The following is a 19,668-nucleotide window of genomic DNA, read 5'->3' on the forward strand; positions in this document are numbered from 1 at the left end:
AGCAAGTAAGCAAGCAAGCAAGCACGCAACTAATCAGTCTCCCTGAAGGTACGTGCTGTGTCTGTCCACCATCCGGTATTTATGCGTTGTGCATACGTCGATCATGTCAAACTGACTGGGAAGCAGGAAGCCGTTCGAGTCTGATGGAGACGTGAAGGACATGGTCATGAGCAGTCGGAACCGACTGGAACCGATCGGTGTACTATTACATACGTCGTTTGTTGCAGATCCATGCTGGGATCTGTCTGTCCCATGCATTTCAAGTATTCATTGCCTTCTTTCTGTCAAGAGCGAGCGAGAGAGAGAGCAACCGCGGTGATTCAGGCAACGACTCGAAAAGCAAGCCCCTCGCCTCGGATGAGGAGGCAACGAAACGCTGGCTGCATGATGCGAAAGTATCCCTATCGACGGCCCCCTTGAAATCCGGAACCGCGGAGCTGTGGAGTTGGCGCAGGTGTCATGCGCTGTTGTTGGTAGAGGGACTGAATGACGGAGGGACGGAGAAGAACCGGTCACCCTTATCAACCACACCAGTCTGACAGAAGAATGCGAGACATCAGCTCGACAATATACCCCGTCCATGAGCTGGACAATGCCTTGTCATCAACCATGTCCAAGCAAGTATGCCTCCCAAGGCTTCCTGCATCGCTGTCTAGGTTGGGGCCGTGTGATTACCTCGAATGAATAGCCAAAGAGGGCGGCACATGTACGCCACCGCCCATCTGGCTTAGGTTTCACCGTGCTATAATTCCTTTTTCAAGAAATGCTCCGGTCGATGCTCAAATTCATAGTCCACGTGTACATATGCTCTCTCCACGTTGGGAAGACTCTCCAGCTTCATCTGCAGATCTTCGGCGATGTCGTGGCTCACTCGGAGTGACTCCTCCGGGTCCATAACGACATCCACTTCCACCACCAATCGTGGCCCACTATGCCATGCCCTAACGGTATCAATATGTTTGATGTGGTCCGAGTGTGTCATAGAGACATAGGTGATGAGTTGTTGTGTCTCGGTGTCGGCCGAGATACCGATGAGGAGCTGAAATTCCGAATATGCGGTATGGAGCCACAACACGGAAATCAAGATTGAGAGCACAATGGCACCAGAGGGATCTATCCACCAACGCAGCCGGCTCCCACCCACAGACGTCAACACACCAAAGCCATTGATGAATAGATCGTTACGGTGATCTTCCCAGAGAATGCGGATTTGGGAATATTGGTTCCTGAGTGCCCAGCAGTACAGGAATAGCCCAAGTTTGGTGCTGAACGCAACGCCCACAGCAACAACAGACGGGAGATGGAACCTCTTGGTCTCTTCCTCTGAGCCTCTCGCCAGTTCCTGCACAGAGAAGGCAATCAAGATGAAAGAGACGGCGGTCATAAGGAAACAAAACACAATGTTTCCGGCTGTTTCAATTCGTGCTCTCCCGGCGGGAAATTTGCGAGCATCGACTTTGTTGACGGCCTTGTTGGATAAGATGAGGGTGATATTGGAAAGGGGGTCGAATATGGCATCCGCCATGGTTGTAAACAGGGACAGCGAGCCTGAACTAACAGCGCCATACACCTGTAGCACCGCAAGAATGATGTTCGCCACAAACGAGCCATACACCGCAATTTGGAATCGCAGCAGGGTCGATGTTTGTGTATCTCTTGCTTCTCTCACATGCTCATCGACAGGTTTCAGCAGCCGCTGGATCTGTTCATTCTGTGACTCGTAGAAATTCGCGATCTTTGACTGTTGGGACTGCCCCGCCAAATGAAGCGGGTTACATGCATTCCGCTTCCGGGCTGTGTTGGCTGTCATGTGCTCGAGCTCCGACCGGGATTTGAGACGGCGCGTGAGGTCTAGAGGATCAGATGGGGATGCTTGGGTGGGAGATTGGCTTTCGGTGTCAAAGGTCGAGGCGGTTCGATGGCGGGAGATGATAGCTTCATCACTCTGCAGGGCTGCGGAAGCGGCGGAGCTCTTCGCCTCGCCGTGTAGGAGGTGAGGCTTGGGCATGGGCTGGTAGAGTTCGTGAGGGAGCGACCGATGGTGGTGGTGAGGGTTTTGAGTGAGCTCCATGAAGTGCTGCGGTTTCGAAGCAGAAGTGAATGCCATGGTGACTCGGAGTGACTCGACAGAGTCTTGCAGTGAATGAATGAAAGCAGAGAGCAAGCAGGATGAGAAGGGAGGGTGGCGGTTGTCGGTCACCTTGGTGGCCTTTCCTCTCACCGTTTCAATGGTGGTGGGATGCGCAGCCACACAAACCGCGTATATCACACACGAGTACTCGGTACTCCGTACGAATTATACACAAAAATAATAATTGACCAGCGTCTGGCGCCTTGGCCGAGGTAAGAAGCCAAGTCATGCGCCATGGTTGAATTCCCTTGCTGAAATACGGTCTCGGCGCACCGCGTCAGCCTCTGCGGAAGGAGACCATCCTACATAGAAGCTCATACGTACTGCAGATCACCCTCTGGACCAACAGCACTATATTACTATCAGGAATATCCTGCCTCTACCCCTACCTACTATGCGTCTAGATATCTATCCACAATTGATAGGATTTTCAGATTCTTTGCGCTAAAGCAGCAGATCGACGCACCCTCCGGGACAAGAAGAGCATAAAACTTACAGAATCTATTTCCTTCACCACGAGCAATATTCTAATCTAGCGTCGAAGTAAAAGTCACTATTAAATAGGTAGGGAGGAGATAGGCTTCGGGGAATTATGGGCGAGTTATTAGGCGGGGAGCTGCGTGCTGTCTAAAAGCGGCGTAGGTCGGGTATGCGCGTCACTGTCGAGCATCGCCTCATCAATCACCAGAGCACAAATACATCCTCTCCTGCTGCTCTCTATCGCAAGCTTTGCGTTTCCTCTTTTCCTACGTATATTGCAGCCGTTGAAAAACCACTCGCATTGAACCGTCCAATTATCGACGAAAACCATGGCCTTCTTCTTCGTCGTCGGCACCAAAGGTGAGCTTGTTTCGACCTGCGCACTTTTCGGCCTGGCGAACTGCGCTCGCTAACTGTCAGTCGATCTAGACTTCACAAGCCCCTTGAAAGGCTACGAGGGAGTCACTGCTCAGTGTCAAAACTGTGGAAACTGGTCGGCGCATCCAATTCAATCGTGGGACTGGTTCACCTTCTGCTTTGTCCCTGTGATCCCGCTCGGAGGGAAACATCAAGAGGTTGGTTCAGGAACTCCTTCCGACTTTATGCTTTACTTACTAACCGTGAGTCTAGCTCGCCTGCCCTATCTGCAGATTCCGTCAAGACATGAGGTACGACGATCACTCCAAACCAGGCGCCTCAAGACACGCAGCAGGCTAACCTCGAATCTAGGAATCGACCTGATGTCGGCTCGATGCAGGGTCAGGGACCTATGATGCCTCCACAAGGACCTCCGCAGGGATGGGGCGGCCCTCCCCCAGGACAAGGACAGAATTACAAGTGAGACCACGCGACATATCGCAAGAGAAAGAAGTACAAGCTGAGTTGTGGAGTCGATATGCATGATACTGGGAAACCTGCGCTCATTCATCGCTACTTTACTTCCTTCACGACGTCGTCCTTCTTCCCTATGACGCATTTACCATTGTTGGGGTTGACGAGCCATGGCACTGGCGTTCACACCAAAAAAAAATGGTTGTATTGCACGGAGTCGATGCAGTATCTACCATGCTGCGCGCATTGAATCCGTTGGATGCGCAACCCAAAAGTTTCCAGAGCCACGTCCTCTAGGGATTTTCGTTATGGGTCTTGTCCTTAGGCTGCAAGACATCCAACTCTTCACATGCGGACTGGAAAGCCGGCATCCAGGTCAGACTGGCCGGGTCATGACCACGTCCTTCTCACTCACTGCGGACCACAACCTTCAGCACCATCATTTCCGCTTTACTCCCCGCCTCCAGCCTAAGTTTAGCACACCAAGAAGGATGTACAACATCCACCGGCACTTCCTCCGGCCCGCCTTTTGGATTGGGGGAGATTGGTGGCTGAGCGTTGTGAGGACCACCATACTCCAGAGCTATGATGGCTGGCCAGTTGATGGGTTCTGCTCGTCCTTTACAAGCCGGGGCGCCAACGACTGTGGGTTCTGGATAAGGGTTCACAGCTTTGTATCTCCATCGCATGTTGGCTGGTGTTGGTTGAAATCGGCGGGTCTATGCAGCGAAGGAGTCCATGGGATTCACAACAGCATGTAATATATATGAGCGGTCTCGCATGTACCTTGTATCCTTTATGCACTCTTAGTTCTATATTTCATCAAATCAACATTGCCTCGTACTCCCTACATACATCCACGGCAGACTTCGATGATTGTCACGTGCCATCGCAAGCCCGCGCACCGAGGCGGTGAGACGCGGCAGAATAATTGTGGCTCTTGGTCTAGTTTTTATCAACACAAACCACACCAACTAGTTTCTTCTTCCTCCCTTCCTGCGCGCCGCTCTCCATCCGCTGCGTTCTCTGCTACAAACAACGACTTGCTCCTGTTCTCCCAACAGTCGAGTTCTCGTTTTCTTCATTGCAGATGAGAAATTCGGAGTAATCTTCAACCTTGGACCTCTGTCTTCGAGTCACTGTGTGATTTTCGAGGCACATGGTACTGCCCGCGAGGGCCCGGCACGATTGTTCCCGTGCTCGCAATTTGGCATCAGAAATGTACAGGGCCTCGAGACCGGCACCCACGCGGTGTTTGTGTCTTGAGGGATTCCCTTTGGAAGAGCCGTTGCGGAGATTGTCTGGGGGTCACCGAGGGTGTCCTTCCTTACTTTAGTGCAATCGCAGCGGAAACCTATCATTCCTCTCCTGGGGATTGATAGGGTTTCAATTCGATTCCGATTACTCTGGAGAGCGGCGCCACCTCTTTTTCTTTTCCACGTAAGTTGTTGACTCTGGCTTCCCAAAGATATAGGGTACTGCTGACATTGTGACAAATTCCATCACCACTTTTACTCAGTCTTGGGATCTCTCAGTGCCCGTTCACACCGTTCACGCCATTTACCCCATTCACACCATTCGTCTGCGGTTCGGCTGCAAACTGCCTAAACGTGTCCAAATCCACCTGTCTCAGGGCACTCTCCTCGGTTGCTTCCAACACCACTCTCGGCACTCCATTCCTACTGATTCTCCCGTCTCTGTATGCCTGAAACGCTTCGAGCCATCTCGCCGTGCAAAGACACCACTTGCAACCCCCGGTCAGACCTGCTGTGCGCAGATCATTGCCTTGCGAAGCACTGAAGTCCAGAAACTCTTCGCTCACCACACCAGCTACGGCGTGGTTGCCAAAGTCTGCAGCTCCTGTTCGACAATATCCATCTCGATAGAATCCGGTGATAGGTCGGTTGGAAAAGAAGGCAAGAGGCTGCCTGAATACTGCGAGGGATTAGTAGGGTTGGCACTAGTATGGCTAGCCAAGACTGCACACTGAGAGTGCCGCTCAACCCTGTATCGAGGCTCACCATTCAAATGAGAGGTCATCCTTTCTTCCTTGACTACCGGCGGCGGCGGCGGAGGATGCGTCCTCCCAAGAGCGCCCAATAAGGGAATTTGGAGAACTCGCGCTCTCAGACCTGGCCAGAGGCTGAAGTTGCGGACTAGACGCGCGGATGTAAGAGTCGGCCGCATCAATTCATCCACTGCTTTTCAACGAATCGTCTCGCGCTGATGCCGAACGAGGCTCTCAATACTCGACCCTCGAATCAACCGATGACAAGGACTGTCACCACCGCTAACGTGAGACGTGGATAACTGCTGGAATATGCAAAGATGGTGACGTCAAAGAGACTCGAGGTACGAAGTACAAGCAAGCATTTGCCAAGACTGTCAGCTAGTGGACGCATCCTCGGAATCTCCAAATTGGGGTTCTCGAGATTAGTTCCCCTCAGTCTCATGTACCTCCCAGTTGATGTGGCCTCCACTCTCGTTTCCACGCCGTGAGATCCTTTCTCTTCTCACGCCTCGGGGACCCGGGAACTGCTCTCGGTAATTCGTTGCAGCCATACGGACTTCTAGATTACGACTGCCTCGAGCTGGATTCATTTGCCGGACTCGGAGCTTGTCCGGCCCAGCCTCGAGGTATCTCATTTAAGGTCGACATTGAAACACTGCGATTGGTCCTCTCGCAACGACCGTAGGCGATCACCTCACCCCTTCCCCATGTGCTTCGACCCGAAAAAACTCCCTGCTGATGCGGAGAGCTGTTTCGTGACGGAGATGGGAACGTGGCGCATAGCATCATGGTGGTGCTACTCAGCGCCCTCTCCACAATTATGTACGAATATATGTGTTCACGGACTTTACCCTCGATATTTCTATCTGATGCGTGCGGACGCATCTGTTCAAACCTTTCAATGCCTGCTGGCCTGATTTTCAATTAGGAGACTGGCCCGAGAAAAGAAGCATTCTCGCTGTCCTGGTGCTTTAGATCGTCTATTTGTCTGACGTCAAATCCACACACACACATATCTGCCCACTCCCGCCGTCGTCTCACAAGTCCGTTAGAAATAACAACCAACAAGACCAAATCCCCCTTCCAAAGACCAAAACATGCCCGAATTGAATATCGGGATTTGTGGTGCCGGCATCGGTGGACTGGCGGCGGCCATTGCCATCAGGAAAGCAGGTGCAAAGGTGACCGTCCTAGAAGCCGCTCCTGAGCTCGGCGAGATCGGGGCTGGCATCCAGATGACGCCTAACGTGGCGAGACTACTCATGAAATGGGGCGTGGACAAAGTAATTGGCGACGATCTCGTGGAATTCGAGGAGCTGAACATGAGGAGGAAGGATGGCACCATGATTGGGTATACGAAGACAATGCCTAATGTTCGCAAGTATGTTTGTTAAACTCGCCAGAGCCATGACCATGGTGTATACTAACATCTCCAAGCTATTTGAACGGTATACCTTGGTGGCTAGGTAAACAGCGCCCCTTTTTAGAGCTTTATTACTCAGCCTGACGAGTACTTAGTCCATCGAATGCATCTCCACGCCGGCCTGGCAGAAGTAGCTCGTCGGGAGGGCGCCGACCTCGTTATCGACGCTCGAGTGGAGAAAATCGACTGGACCTCGTCTCCTTCTAACAAAGTCACCGTCACCACGGCGAAAGGCCAATCGCGGACGTTTGACCTGCTCATCGGCGCAGATGGAGTACGGTCCACGGTCCGCAAAACCATCATGCCTCACGTCAAACCGGCGCCCCCGACAGGGAACTGTGCATACCGAGCACTGGTCCCCTATGACGAGATCCGACGCGATCCTGTCGCCAAGGAACTCGTCGAGAAACTCACCATGGAGGTCTGGATGGCCGAGAAGTCGTACATTATCTCCTACCCCATCTCGGGCGGCAAGCTGTTCAACATGGTTCTGAGTCATCACGTGGACCACCTCGTGGATGATGTCCAGGATATTGACATGGAGAAGGACTTTCGACAAACTTACAAGGACTACGATCCGAGGATCAAGAGGATTGTCGACATGGTGACATCGGCCAGGCGGTGGCCACTGTTGGTCACAGGACCGTTGGAGAGCTGGTCGAGTAAAGAGAAGAATATCGTTCTGATGGGGTATGTATAGCTGCCTCCCGGCATCGAAACTTTCGTCAGCGGTCTCCCGTACTGATTCTTGAGTTATCGTTAGGGATGCGGCACACTCCATGACCAACCACATGGCGCAGGGTGCCGCGACTTCAATGGAGGACGGCGCCTTTCTAGCTCGGACACTGGCGAAAGTTGTGGAGGACAAAATCACCATCCCGCAAGCAATCGAGATCTACGAGAAGACGCGAATGCCATTCGTGTACTACAAGCAGCAAGTGTCGTTTATCAACGGAGCCATTTGGCAAGTACCAGATGGGCCCATTCAAGAGGTAAACAACACTTTTCCCGGCCTCAATTGTTTCATGAGCGGGAAAAAAAGGCTTCTGGGCCCGATTGCTGATGCGAGAGAATGTGTAGGCACGAGACAAAGCGATGGCACCCGAATTGAAGGGCGAGCAATTCATGCGCTCGCCGAACCTTTACGGAGATCCCGTGACAACATTGAGGTCAGTTCAGCTTCCCCTCTGCCTCACTCAGACGAGATCCAAAGCTCATTCCACCATGGGCACTGGCTGACTTAAAAACCAGCGTGTACAATTACGACGCAGAGGAAGACGCGGAAACCGCCATTCGTGCGTATCTCCAGAAACGCGAGCCGTACGATGTCAAGACGGGCGTGACCGATCGTGAGCTGGAGCGGTTCGTTGGGTGGTGGTGGCCCAAGCACAAAGTCCCACTGAGCGCCTCAAAACTGTGACGAGAGACCGCGACGGTGAGCCCGGCGGTGTGGCGAGGGTAGAACAGTAGTTGTTGATGTGGGATGATATTTCAGAGAGGTTCTTCTGTTTCTCCTGCTCGAATTTGGGTCAAACTGAACGTATAGACTGGATGTGGGGTGGGATGGGAACAAAGGGGCGTCTAATAAAGAGACATCTTGTTTGCGTCTCGTCTGTCCAAGCATTTTCGCGGCTCAGATATTGCAACAAAGGAGAGAACAATAGCCAAGGGCGGACACACACACACGCCCAGACTGAAATTTCACCTTTGTCGTCGACACTTGATTTCCCAAAGTGTACGTTTGGGGTGTTTGTTGCCGTTTGTGAACGTGACTTTTTCACCATTTCTTCACCAACCTTCCACACTCAGCAACCCTTTCAGCATGAGTCGTATCACGTGCACAGTAACAACAACGAGCACACCTTCGATATGGACATGTTCTACTTCGCTGAGGAGGACGAAGACCTCCACAGCAACCACGACAACAACAATAATGACAACGGTGGTGTCCATCTGCCGGAGTCAAATCAATCGTCTCATTCGACCAAATCTGACCCGCCTCACCATTCACAAGGCGACGACAATGTGATTTTCGTCACTCGTCCGGCATCACAGCAGTCAACATCGACGGTCGATGTGTTGTTGTCTCCCATCGACGAAGAGCCCAACGACCGCCCCGAAGACAACACAGAAGGCTACGAACCCATCCCTCGAGAGCCTGTCAACAAAGTCCAAAACAAGACATCCGCTAACGCCGAGCTCCCCTTCGTCGCCATCGAGCAATACGTCCTCGGTTTCAACGACATGATGAGCGGCGCAGTCTCCCCCCTGGACCAGGTCAGCACCGACGTCGACCAAGACGACAACATTGTCTGCGCCGACGAATTCGTGCGCCAGCGAATGCCCTACAAGGTGCTGCGACGGGACGAGCTCTTTCACGAGGGCCTCCCGTTCGTTAACGACCATTTGTTGTGGGAGTTGCCGGAGGAGTTCATGACTACGTACCGCGGCCTCGATCGCGCCGTAGAGGAATTCTACCAGTTCGACGAGGAGGCCTTTGCGAGCGACATGGAAGCCGACGTGGCATTGTTGGGCATGATCATCAAGAGAGGCGGGCTTACTGAGAACAGGGCTCAACAGGTCGTGTACCCTGAGGACATCGTTCCGTTGCCCGCTCGCGAAAATCCTCTGCAGGGATTTGCACAAGAGCTTGATTCAGAGGACCTGGAGTATTGGGTAGAAGTGGGGGATTTAGGGCTGTTCTGGAACGAACTCGACATTCCCTAACTAGAGAGACGTGGCTCAAAAGAGTGCCTCTGGTTCCAGCGGCAGGCATGGATATGACCTCTCCAATTAAACGTTTGTAGCAGGACATGATAGGTCTTCAGATCAGGGAAGAGACAGCACCATCGGATACTCAGAGATGGACACTTGAATGGAATCAGGAGAGTGAAGACAGAATCTCGCAGTAGTAGCAAGCAAGAAGAAGTGAATTCCACCAATAGGACCCGGCCTTGGCAAGTTACCCGCTGCCTAACCGCTTCGGGGCAACTGCTCCAAAATTTCCTTGGGCGAAAGAGAAAAAGATGCTTTGCGCCTCTCCAAAAAATCGCAGTTTTGCCCTGCGCAGTTCTCATCGTTCTCTGTCGCTAATTCTTTCTACGTGCATAACTGTATTGATTTGATCAATCGTTTCTACTCGGCGATCAGCTTCGACCCCTGCGAAAACAGACGCACCCAACCCCCAGAAACGGGCCTCGAGTTATCTAAAAAGCCCTAGAGAGAGATGGCGTTTGGCGGTGCGCCGCGAGGTGGTCGTGGTGGTGGCCGAGGTGGCCCTCCTAGGGGAGGTGCAAGAGGCGGACGAGGTGGTGGTAGAGGTGAGAGACACATTCCGTCTGCAATTCGAGTTGGAGACTCGCAGACTCGCAGACTCGAAACAATGCGCGGACAGCTTGATTAACGCATTGTTCTTGTCAATCTACAGGCGGTGGCCCCCCCGGACGAGGTGGCCGAGGAGGTGGCCGAGGTGGCCCAGCCAGAGGAGGAAGAGGTGGCGGGAGAGGCGGCGCAAAGCCCGGCATCAAGGGCGGAGCGAAAGTCATCATCGTATGTCCCCTCCACCGATCAGAATTCCCCTTGCCCACGATGGACCAAGAGACGGAAAAGCTGAGAGAAAATTACGTGGCTGACCAAAATATCTACTATCGCAACAGGAACCACACCGTCATCCCGGCGTCTTCGTCGCACGCGGCGGTAAAGAAGATCTGCTGGTCACTAAGAACCTCACACCCGGCGAAAGCGTCTACGGCGAGAAGCGCATCAGCGTTGACTCACCCAGCACAAACCCGGCCGACCCAGATGCCCCGCCCACCAAGACAGAGTACAGAGTGTGGAATCCCTTCCGCTCGAAGTTGGCCGCCGGTATCCTGGGAGGCTTGGACGACATTTACATTCGGCCGGGTGCGTCGGTGCTGTACCTGGGCGCCGCCTCGGGCACGTCCGTCTCGCACGTCGCCGACATTGTCGGGCCGACTGGCCGCGTGTACGCCGTCGAATTCTCCCACCGTTCTGGAAGAGATCTCATCACGATGGCCACACACCGCACCAACGTGATCCCCATCATTGAAGACGCCCGCCACCCGCTCCGATACCGCATGCTTGTGGGGATGGTGGATGTGATCTTCGCCGACGTGGCACAGCCCGACCAGGCACGTATCGTGGGTCTCAATGCCCATTTATTCTTGAAGGTCGGCGGAGGCGTGCTGGTCAGTATCAAGGCCAACTGCATCGACTCGACGGCCAAGCCGGAGGTGGTGTTTGCAAACGAAGTGAAGAAGATGAGGGAGGAGCGCATCAAGCCCAAGGAGCAATTGACTCTGGGTACGTATTGCATTTCCATTGTTTGTCGCTGTTGATTTGCCGCCCATCCATGGTATCGAAGGTGAGTGAGTACAACACATGCTAATACTTCTGCCCCTCCCACAGAGCCTTTTGAGCGAGACCACTGCATTGTCGCAGGCATCTACCATCACACCGCGCAATGATCGCCTAGTTGAGTGTTACTGGGTTCCGGTGGTATGATTCGGCGCAAGGTTGGATGGATGGCTGGATGGAAGGAAGGATGGGAAGCCTTCGATCATGTAAAAAGGACGGCGTTGTCTTTTGTCTCTCAGGCCCAAGAAATCGAAAAAAAGAAAAGCAATGCCATTATGACTTTCCTTTCCTGCTTCCCCCCTCCCCACAAACCCGCTTCGTTAACCGGCTCGGCTCTGCGTGTGACCTTTAAAAGCCGTTTTTCGTCCATCAAGTCTCTGGAGGGAGTGCTTGCCTGCCTGCTCGCTTGCCTGCTTCCGTTGCTCCCCGTCCCCGGTCCCCAGGCCACCAATGACTTCTGTGGCTCTCTGGTATTCGGTCTCAGGGAGGAGCAGAAGGTTGATTCACCGCCGCCGCCACCACCACCACCACTACTATTACTACTCGTTAAGCTACCCCCCTGGGTTCCGCGGAATACGAACAACGACTCAAATCGGTCAGCCAGTTGTGACTGGGGATGGAATCGATGGATGGATGAAATGAGGATATGGATGAGGATACATGCAAATGGAGTGTGATAAGCAGTTCGTCCATATCCGGAGCAGAAGGAAGAGCATAGAAGAGAAGAACAAGAAGAAGGAGAAGGGAATCGGGGGCTTAGTTGGTTGGATGGTTAGTTGCTCAGCTCTTGATCATACTGAGCGAACAACATCTTTTCGTGATCCAAACTCTCTCCCACGACCATCTCGAGGTCTTCGGCTCTTGCCTTCTTGTATTGCCACACTCGTAGCCCACCGAGTAGACCTCTGATATCTATCTCTGTAGGCAGAATCGTGCCTGACGGGGTGCGTGGCATGGCGTTCAACACATCTCCCAGCTCACTCGCGTGCAAGTCCACCCTGTTCTGTTCTTTCTCCATGATTTGGGCCAGTTTCTCCGCGCACAGTATCATCACAGTTCCCCCTTCGTGACTCGGCGCGAGGGTGTTCTGATTTGGTCGACTGATGGAGACCAGAACTCCTTTCGCTGTGGCCGAGTGCAAGTACGTTCGCCTGTTACAGATGCAAGCATGCATGTATGAAGCATATCGGAATATTGTCATTGCCTCCGTTCTCCATCCTGTCTCATAAGGAGCGTGGTTTTCCTCCTTCCTTCGTTGAGCCGGAGGCTCGTCTAAGGGTTGAGTTGTCCGACCCGCTCCATTCCCACGTATGATGGGGAGGCTCATCCTCGAGAAACAAGAAATCCAGGATCGAAGATACTCCACACACAATGCTTTTCGGACCTTGAGCACAAACAGGGCCGGATGAATGCAATGCTGGCAGAAAGAAGAGGAGCATTCAAACGCTTTGTAGGAAACCCCCCGGCTGTGATGCAGGTGCGATTACAAACAGCTACCAGCAAACAGCGCAGGCTGTTCGCTTGGAGTCATCCCACAGTCTCCTTTTTCAGGAGTTGACGAATTTCGGCACCCAAGCAAACAGCGACGTGCCTCTGGAGAACCGACGGGTTCACCTTCTGCATCAGCACGCTTCGCAGTTCAAACCTTGACGTAAGCTACAGCGAGCACAGTTAGCAAAGTCGTCTTGTCTTATAACAAATCCAACGCTGAAATGTGCACGAAAGGGGCCATAACTTACTAGCATCAATCTGCTTCACCTGCGGCAAGGCTAACCTCACTTTGTTCCTATATACCGCCGGCCCCTGCAGTTGTAAGGGGTTCATTTCGAAGTATACCGTCTCCAGATTCTCCTTGTCCCGCAGCTCGTTCTCGACCTCGCGGAAGTCGCTCAGTTGGTTGGAACTCGCCCACAATTCTTCCAGTTCTGTCAGGTGGGAAATGTTCTCGAGGTGCGAGATTTGGTTATTGGAGATGTCTAGAATGCGCAGCTTTTTGTTGTTGGACAAGGCATCCGCCGGGATGGAGGTAATGGCGTTGTGAGACACGTAGAGTTCCTCTAGGTTTGACAGGTCAGAGAGCCCGCCTATTGATGTAAGACGGTTGGATTTCAGGTCGAGCAGCTTCAGGTTTTGGAGAGGAGACAGGTTCCGGATCTCGGTGATCTTGTTCTTGCCCAGCCAGAGTTGCTGTAACTGAGTTAGGGTGTCCAGGTTTTCGATCTCACGCAGGCGATTCGCAGCCAGCTCGATCATGGTCAAGTTCGAAAGCCCCTCGAGGTTTTCGATCTTGGAAATGCGGTTCTGGACGAAGTATAACTCCGTCAGTGTGTGAAGGTGGTTGACGTGTTTGATGTGCTTGATCTTATTGAAAGACAAGTCCAAGGATTTGAGGCATTTCATGTCTTCGAGACCTTTGAGGTGCGAGATGAGATTGTCGTACAGGTCCAACTCTTCCAGTGTCTCTCCCAAGTTCTCGGGCAGCAGGATGGAAGTAATGGCATTCTGACGCAGGCACAGTCTTTTCAGTTGCGCAAAACGCTCGAGTTTGAGGGCAGGGATGGAAGTTATGCGGCAATGTACCAGGTCGACATCCTCAGAGTCGAGAGGGTAGTCATCCAACAGGTCCTCGTCGGCTTCGATCTGATCGACCGGAGGGGCATCTGGGTCTGAGTAGTCGGGATCGGAGAGGATTTCGGGGTTGGTCAAGACGGCGTTGCGAGGAGGCATGCGCAGTTTGCCATCCCAGCCATTGCTGTTGACGAGAGGCGCCGTGGAAGGAGACTGATGCTTTGTAGACTCGGGGGACGGAAGTTCGATGTGGGCGTGTTTGTCTTCGTCGTTGCCGTCCACTTCAGGCTGCGAATTGTTTGGAGGGGCAGGATTCTGATCCCGGTCTCGTTCCGTCATGGCGGCAATATACAAATGCGTTTGATTTGCAGCAGGGAGAATGTCAGTGAGTTCAATAGAGCACCTCAGAGTTCGCGAGGGATATGGGAGCAAGTACGACAGGCTACCAAAGTAAATGGTTTCTAGGAGAAGTCAGTTCTTGGTGAGGCCAGAGGGAATGTTGGCCACGCGCATCAAAATTGGAGATCCGTCATACGATTTGTACACAATATAACAGAATAAGGGAACCTCGCATCTAGGTTACTCAACCCATTCTACGTACAGTCTCTCCGACCGCCTGTGTGACATTTGCACAATGGGGTCTGCGTCGAAAGCTCCTTTACTTTGCACCCACATCATAAACACAGACCAACGAGTCACGTCCGGGATGCTGCAAGCTTCCTTTCGCAGACGACGAAGGGTCAGGGACAAGAGCGATGTGTAGCATCCAAGGCAGAAAATCATTGTGCAGCTTCTTCACGGTTGATACCCGCCAAAGACTGGAGATCTGGAGCTCTTCTAGCATATACCACACAAGTCCACATGGTGAACAAATCTCTCTGCGTTCTTCATGCTCGAATGGGATATTATACATCGATGATACCGCTGACCCAATGCTTTTGTCTCTTCATCCGAACACCGTCATGATCCGCTGTTCTAATACATTCATGAGAATCGCTTGGTGACCTTTGCAATGACTGTAGACACAATTAGCACGGTCTTCTCTCGTGGATGCTGGGTGACTTACGGTGCAATGCCACAACGCTGAAAATAAAGCCCAAGCTCAAGAACATGACCACCATTGGATCGACCTTCAGCCCAGGGCTCTCATCGGTGTATAATCTCAACATTGTCCCTGACGAGCCACCCGCCCCTGCGGCACGTGTGGAGGTTGGTCTGGCATTCTTGACGGATTCCTTGTGATCGGCGGCTGCACGACGACGGATAGCAGATCGAGGACCGCCAGGAGGCGAGCCGGCGCGTGCGATAGAGGAGGATCCGCTGGCTTTCTGCGCAGATGTCGCTGACTCGGGGCCAGACTCGGGGCCAGAGGTCATGGGAGATGCTGGTCTCGCTGAGGCCTGGAAACACTGTCAGTTCTTTCCTGTGTGGTGGTCGTCTCTGCACGAGTGTTGACCTCGCCCAGCAAGGAGAAGCAGGGTTTCGTACCATGGTTGTGAGCGTAGGACACCGCTAAGGGGGTGTAGGGAGGAAAATGCGAGGATGCCGTGCGTGCTGTGCTAGCCGCAACAACCGCAGTAAGAACAACAGCTGAGAGAGAGAGGAGCTCTGAAAGGGATAGAGAGGTTCAATCAAGCCGCGTAAGTCGTGGGCAAGGGAGTTGGGGAGAGCAGAAAGTAGTTGCGGCTTGGTAGCGAATTAATTAGTTGTGGACACTTTGCGAAACCGACGCCGCAGAAATTCTGGGGAAATTCGAGAGACACGAGAAGGAAGCGCAGATTGTCTTCCGCCCCTGGCGCTTGGCTCTGAAAGACGACTTAAAACTGCTCGGACCTCACGTGCGACTCACCCCGGCCGTGCCGCTTTTATAACTACTCACCTACGCACTTCGCTCACCTTCACACTCGCCCTTTATCCTCTCGACTCCCCACTCGCTTATCGCCATCGCTACGGGCAGTCGCTGTGTCCTCTTGCGCCGTCTTCGCGACTATTTTCACCGCCATCTACTCTGCGGTCCTTAATAATCACCTCCCGGGTAAGGTCGTGAGTATAGTTCTACCAGCCCTCATCGGCGCCCGTCTCCTACTATAGTCGATCCCACCTTTCTCACGGGCCTTAACGCCCAGGATCCGGCGGCGTTTACGGCGGTTCTGGTGTAACGCCGACTATCATCGGCGTAGGGTTGGCCGACTTTAGGCAAGCGTTCGTCCACACTGTCAGGCTCATCTTCATCATTGCCGCCGCGTTCTGCCTCCTTGCCACCCTGGGTGTCTTGTTCATCGACCCCTTGAAAGATTGTATGAATTATCGTGTGGAGGCGCCAGTGGAGGATCTTCATGCGAAGAAACTATAGCATGTGGACGGCGAGGCTAAGACCTGAGCCACGACCAGCTCTCTTCGCAAAAGTTCATACCATTTGGCAACCGTGTCGCCATAGGCGCAAAGCAAAGGGGGGTTGCTGTTCAAATTGGGGTCCTGAAGGTCGGACATAGTGTCATCAGCAAGGCACCAAGACCCAATGGTGTATGTCGCCGTACGGTAGTACACAGGGCTGATCTTAATGGAGACTGAGATTTCAGCCTCTTAAAACAGTGGCGAGAGCCAGCAATTTGTTGACTTTGCCCTGGAGGAACCACGATACTGGCTGTACGGTAGCGAGAGAGACTCAAAAAGAAACTCTTAACTTAAAAGAGGTGCTTCGGCATTGTCCTTCTCCAAATATCTTTCTCCTGAAGAGACCGAACTCGGTATTTGCCGTGCGGATATCTGGTCAATCCTTAAACGGTGGTCTGGGAATCCCAAGTATGCGGGAGCATGAGAAAAATAGCTATCAAGCAATTCGGCTTTCGGACCGAGACCGAGAACGAACAAGTATGAGGCAAGCCAGATTCGTCCAAGTCTTTCTTTCCTGGAAAATAAGGATACCTTTGTCTTAGTTGGCTCAGAAGGCTTTTTATCATGTTGGCAACGACTAGTCGCCGACAGTTTTCTCTTGTGAGAATCTCCAGCTTACCCGCGCATCCCTTGACCTCTGGACGTTTGTTTACATCCACGCTCAGCCCCGGGTCAGGGTGATCTGCTCAAGTGTTTGGAAGAGTCGAATCAATATGAGGCGGACGATTCTTGAAATCATCCAACAGCTTCAGGCTTACGGGTCCTGCGATGTGAGTCCCAAAGCGTACTTTATGATGCGCCAATAAGATATTCGAAGGCGTCTAGGCTCACAAAATTGGCTACTGGCTACTCTCAGGTTGCGGATGGTCTGACAAAGATCAAACACCACTGTGGCGGGTACCTCGAGGGACTTGTCATGTACTCGCCCAAATTCCAAGATGGCGACACCAAGATCGTCGGACAGGCGTTTACGGTCAAGTTTGTGCCAAAGTCGGACACAAATGCGCCTTCACTGAATGGACACTATGTATGTTGGTGGAGACACCTCGCCTCGTGCCTTACACTGTATATCTGCGAGTTCTGCACTTAACAATTACTCAGCTTGATATGGTCCCGGCCAACCACGTGCTGTTCATATCACAACCCACGCCACACCTCCATGCGGTCTTTGGTGGGCTTATGAGTCTTCGCGCTCAAAAGCTAGGCGCCGCCGGCGTCGTCGTGGATGGGAAAATACGAGACCTAGGAGAACACCGAGCTTTGGGCATTCCAGTGAGCTTTGATAAATTAATCCCATCTATACTTGAAACCCCACAGTGCTGATCCGAGCTTCTTTGTGCAGGTATTTGCCCGATCCGTCGGGACCACAGCACCTAACGAAGCGTACCGTGTGTCCGAGGTGAATGTCCCAGTGCAGCTACAGACTGACCTCCAAAACGTGTTGATTTCACCGGGCGACTTCATCGTGGCCGACCTGAACGGTGTGGTTTGTCTGCCCAGGGATCTGGCGGATCAAGTTTTGGACGCGATTCCTTCCAAGCTGGAGGCAGACGAGTTATGTGCAGAAGGAATTCGGAGCGGTCGATCGGTACAGGAGGTCTTCAAGGAGTTCAGGGGCAAATAAATGTCCTTGAGTAGGCCCACAATGAAAGCTCTGAGTCTCGCAAGGGCATATCAGGAGTAGCACAGCGAGCTTGTATAGGCAAGTAGGGGCACACGCTTATGTCGGCTGTGATCGCTACGAATCAATTTACTATATATGTATTTCAGGTCTATTTACTAGCTGAATGTTCCTCCCTAATACTATCTTGTTAATTTCACGAGATTTTCGTAAAAAGTACTACTATAAACCCTTATCTTTTCCGTCGTCAATCTAGTCTCGCCCTCAGACCTTTTTCCACTAGTAATATGCAGCGTCGGCCTTGGTTGCTTCGTAGCAGTTTTTCTATTTCACACTGCACTCGAAAGTATGCAAACATTTCACATCTTCTACAGGGTTATGGTCCAGGACTCCCGCAAATCCTAGGTATACTTCAACTTTTCCACGCCAGCAATCTCCGCCTCCTTATTCATGTTGTTGATCTCTGTGTCTGTGAACGGGATACCCTCCTTCAATCGCTTCTCTTTGTTCAGCAGCTCAATCTCACCCGGGAAATAGATCCTATCCACTCCGGCCATCTTCTCGCTGGTCACCACCCTCTGGTAGAGATATTCCATTCTAGCCCGAAAGTCGTCGAGGCTCATGAACAAATCCGGTTTGATAGCCACTAGAAAATGGCCGACGTCTGCAGGCTTACTGAAGTCATACGGCCCCCCGACGTGACCCGCATATGCAGACCCAGATAAGACACCTGAAAATACGTCCATCATGATAGAAAGAGCAGAGCCCTTGGGACCGCCCATAGGAAGCATGACTCCCTCTAGGGCTTTGGCCGGGTCGTCCGTGGGCTTTCCGTCCTTGTCTAGTGCCCAGTCCAAGGGGATCTTCTCGTTACGTCGGAGTGCTTTGTACACTTTGCCGCGGGCCGCAACTGATGGCGCCATGTCGAGAATAAAAGGGCGCCCCTCGGTGCCTCCAGGGGCGCCGCATGCCAACGGCGACACGCCCATCCTCTTGGTCTTCCCTCCCCACACGGGTTGAGCGGCAGAAGAGTTGGTAAACACGAGCGACATCATATTGGCGTCGACAGCTTGTTGCACCATCCAGGCCGCCATGCCGTAATGGTTCGAATGTTTGACGGAGACCATGCCAATACCATACTCCTGGGCCATTTCGATGGCACGTTTCATGGCCATGTGCGCCGCGATGAACCCAAACCCGTTTTGCGCATCCACTGAGGCGACGACCGGAGTAACTTGGCTCAGCGTCGGCGTTGCGGCCGGATCCAGAATCTTGTGGCGAATTCGTTCGATGTATGAGGGAATGCGGTTGGCCCCGTGAGTGTCGACGCCGCGCAGGTCAGCCTGTAACAGACAATTGGATATGATGATTGCATTCTCGCGAGGAACTCCGTTGGCGCACAGCACATCTTGAACAAATTTCTGGTGATCTTCGGGCTTTACGTAGTGCACCTGCTGGGCGTTCTCTGCAGATGATCCCATGATGATCTCTGGTATTCGTGGCGTATGTGAGTTGCTAGACTAGCTTAGTATCAACGCGATCTGTTCAACCGGTGAACACAGGAGTCTTCCACTGTTATATGGTTATTGTCCTGTCAACAGTCATGAAGAAACAAGTTCCTCTCAGAGGCCGTATGTCGGAACCAACCTAGAGCTGCTGGAGGGTTGGATGTTACTGCCATCGCGGACTCCTCCGCCCTCGAGTTCGGACTCGGTCCACAACCGTCGGTGCCCCGCTCCCACTGGCTCTACTTGGCGAGGCTGGACATGCCTTTTCATCCTAGCGAGGTTTGTTACCTAGGTACAGTAAGTTCAAACCTACCTTCGGGTGGT

The 19,668-nt window shown here is 52.7% G+C and overlaps 9 protein-coding genes across 9 annotated transcripts; 5 read left to right on the top strand and 4 right to left on the bottom strand.

Annotated features, from left to right (window-relative positions):
- Nucleotides 1-742: 742 nt before the first annotated feature.
- AYL99_09285 (hypothetical protein) lies at nt 743-2,107 on the bottom strand (the record flags this gene model as incomplete). The annotated part of the gene is made up of 1 exon (XM_018840792.1): nt 743-2,107. The coding sequence occupies one exon, from the start codon at nt 2,105-2,107 to the stop codon at nt 743-745; it is 1,365 nt and encodes a 454-aa protein (XP_018689473.1).
- Nucleotides 2,108-2,940: 833 nt separating this feature from the next.
- Nucleotides 2,941-3,452, top strand: AYL99_09286 (hypothetical protein; the record flags this gene model as incomplete). Its single annotated transcript, XM_018840793.1, has 4 exons — nt 2,941-2,971; nt 3,041-3,186; nt 3,242-3,279; nt 3,341-3,452. 4 exons carry the CDS (start codon nt 2,941-2,943, stop codon nt 3,450-3,452), a joined length of 327 nt encoding a protein of 108 aa, XP_018689474.1.
- A 3,098-nt stretch (nt 3,453-6,550) lies between these two features.
- AYL99_09287 (hypothetical protein) lies at nt 6,551-8,296 on the top strand (the record flags this gene model as incomplete). The annotated part of the gene is made up of 6 exons (XM_018840794.1): nt 6,551-6,834; nt 6,891-6,919; nt 6,972-7,566; nt 7,640-7,868; nt 7,957-8,045; nt 8,128-8,296. The coding sequence occupies 6 exons, from the start codon at nt 6,551-6,553 to the stop codon at nt 8,294-8,296; spliced, it is 1,395 nt and encodes a 464-aa protein (XP_018689475.1).
- Nucleotides 8,297-8,745: 449 nt separating this feature from the next.
- Nucleotides 8,746-9,603, top strand: AYL99_09288 (hypothetical protein; the record flags this gene model as incomplete). The annotated part of the gene is made up of 1 exon (XM_018840795.1): nt 8,746-9,603. One exon carries the CDS (start codon nt 8,746-8,748, stop codon nt 9,601-9,603), a length of 858 nt encoding a protein of 285 aa, XP_018689476.1.
- Nucleotides 9,604-10,102: 499 nt separating this feature from the next.
- AYL99_09289 (rRNA 2'-O-methyltransferase fibrillarin) lies at nt 10,103-11,363 on the top strand (the record flags this gene model as incomplete). The annotated part of the gene is made up of 4 exons (XM_018840796.1): nt 10,103-10,196; nt 10,304-10,425; nt 10,533-11,199; nt 11,305-11,363. 4 exons carry the CDS (start codon nt 10,103-10,105, stop codon nt 11,361-11,363), a joined length of 942 nt encoding a protein of 313 aa, XP_018689477.1.
- A 1,512-nt stretch (nt 11,364-12,875) lies between these two features.
- On the bottom strand, nt 12,876-14,160 carry AYL99_09290 (hypothetical protein; the record flags this gene model as incomplete). The annotated part of the gene is made up of 2 exons (XM_018840797.1): nt 12,876-12,883; nt 12,993-14,160. 2 exons carry the CDS (start codon nt 14,158-14,160, stop codon nt 12,876-12,878), a joined length of 1,176 nt encoding a protein of 391 aa, XP_018689478.1.
- A 645-nt stretch (nt 14,161-14,805) lies between these two features.
- On the bottom strand, nt 14,806-16,311 carry AYL99_09291 (hypothetical protein; the record flags this gene model as incomplete). Its single annotated transcript, XM_018840798.1, has 4 exons — nt 14,806-14,837; nt 14,888-15,221; nt 15,932-16,168; nt 16,198-16,311. 4 exons carry the CDS (start codon nt 16,309-16,311, stop codon nt 14,806-14,808), a joined length of 717 nt encoding a protein of 238 aa, XP_018689479.1.
- Nucleotides 16,312-16,928: 617 nt separating this feature from the next.
- Nucleotides 16,929-17,839, top strand: AYL99_09292 (hypothetical protein; the record flags this gene model as incomplete). Its single annotated transcript, XM_018840799.1, has 4 exons — nt 16,929-16,985; nt 17,072-17,242; nt 17,317-17,487; nt 17,558-17,839. 4 exons carry the CDS (start codon nt 16,929-16,931, stop codon nt 17,837-17,839), a joined length of 681 nt encoding a protein of 226 aa, XP_018689480.1.
- A 398-nt stretch (nt 17,840-18,237) lies between these two features.
- Nucleotides 18,238-19,317, bottom strand: AYL99_09293 (hypothetical protein; the record flags this gene model as incomplete). The annotated part of the gene is made up of 1 exon (XM_018840800.1): nt 18,238-19,317. The coding sequence occupies one exon, from the start codon at nt 19,315-19,317 to the stop codon at nt 18,238-18,240; it is 1,080 nt and encodes a 359-aa protein (XP_018689481.1).
- Nucleotides 19,318-19,668: the final 351 nt, after the last annotated feature.

The sequence above is a fragment of the Fonsecaea erecta genome, assembly GCF_001651985.1.
Source record: "Fonsecaea erecta strain CBS 125763 chromosome Unknown Scaff9, whole genome shotgun sequence".
In the NCBI taxonomy this organism is placed as follows: Eukaryota; Fungi; Ascomycota; class Eurotiomycetes; order Chaetothyriales; family Herpotrichiellaceae; genus Fonsecaea; species Fonsecaea erecta.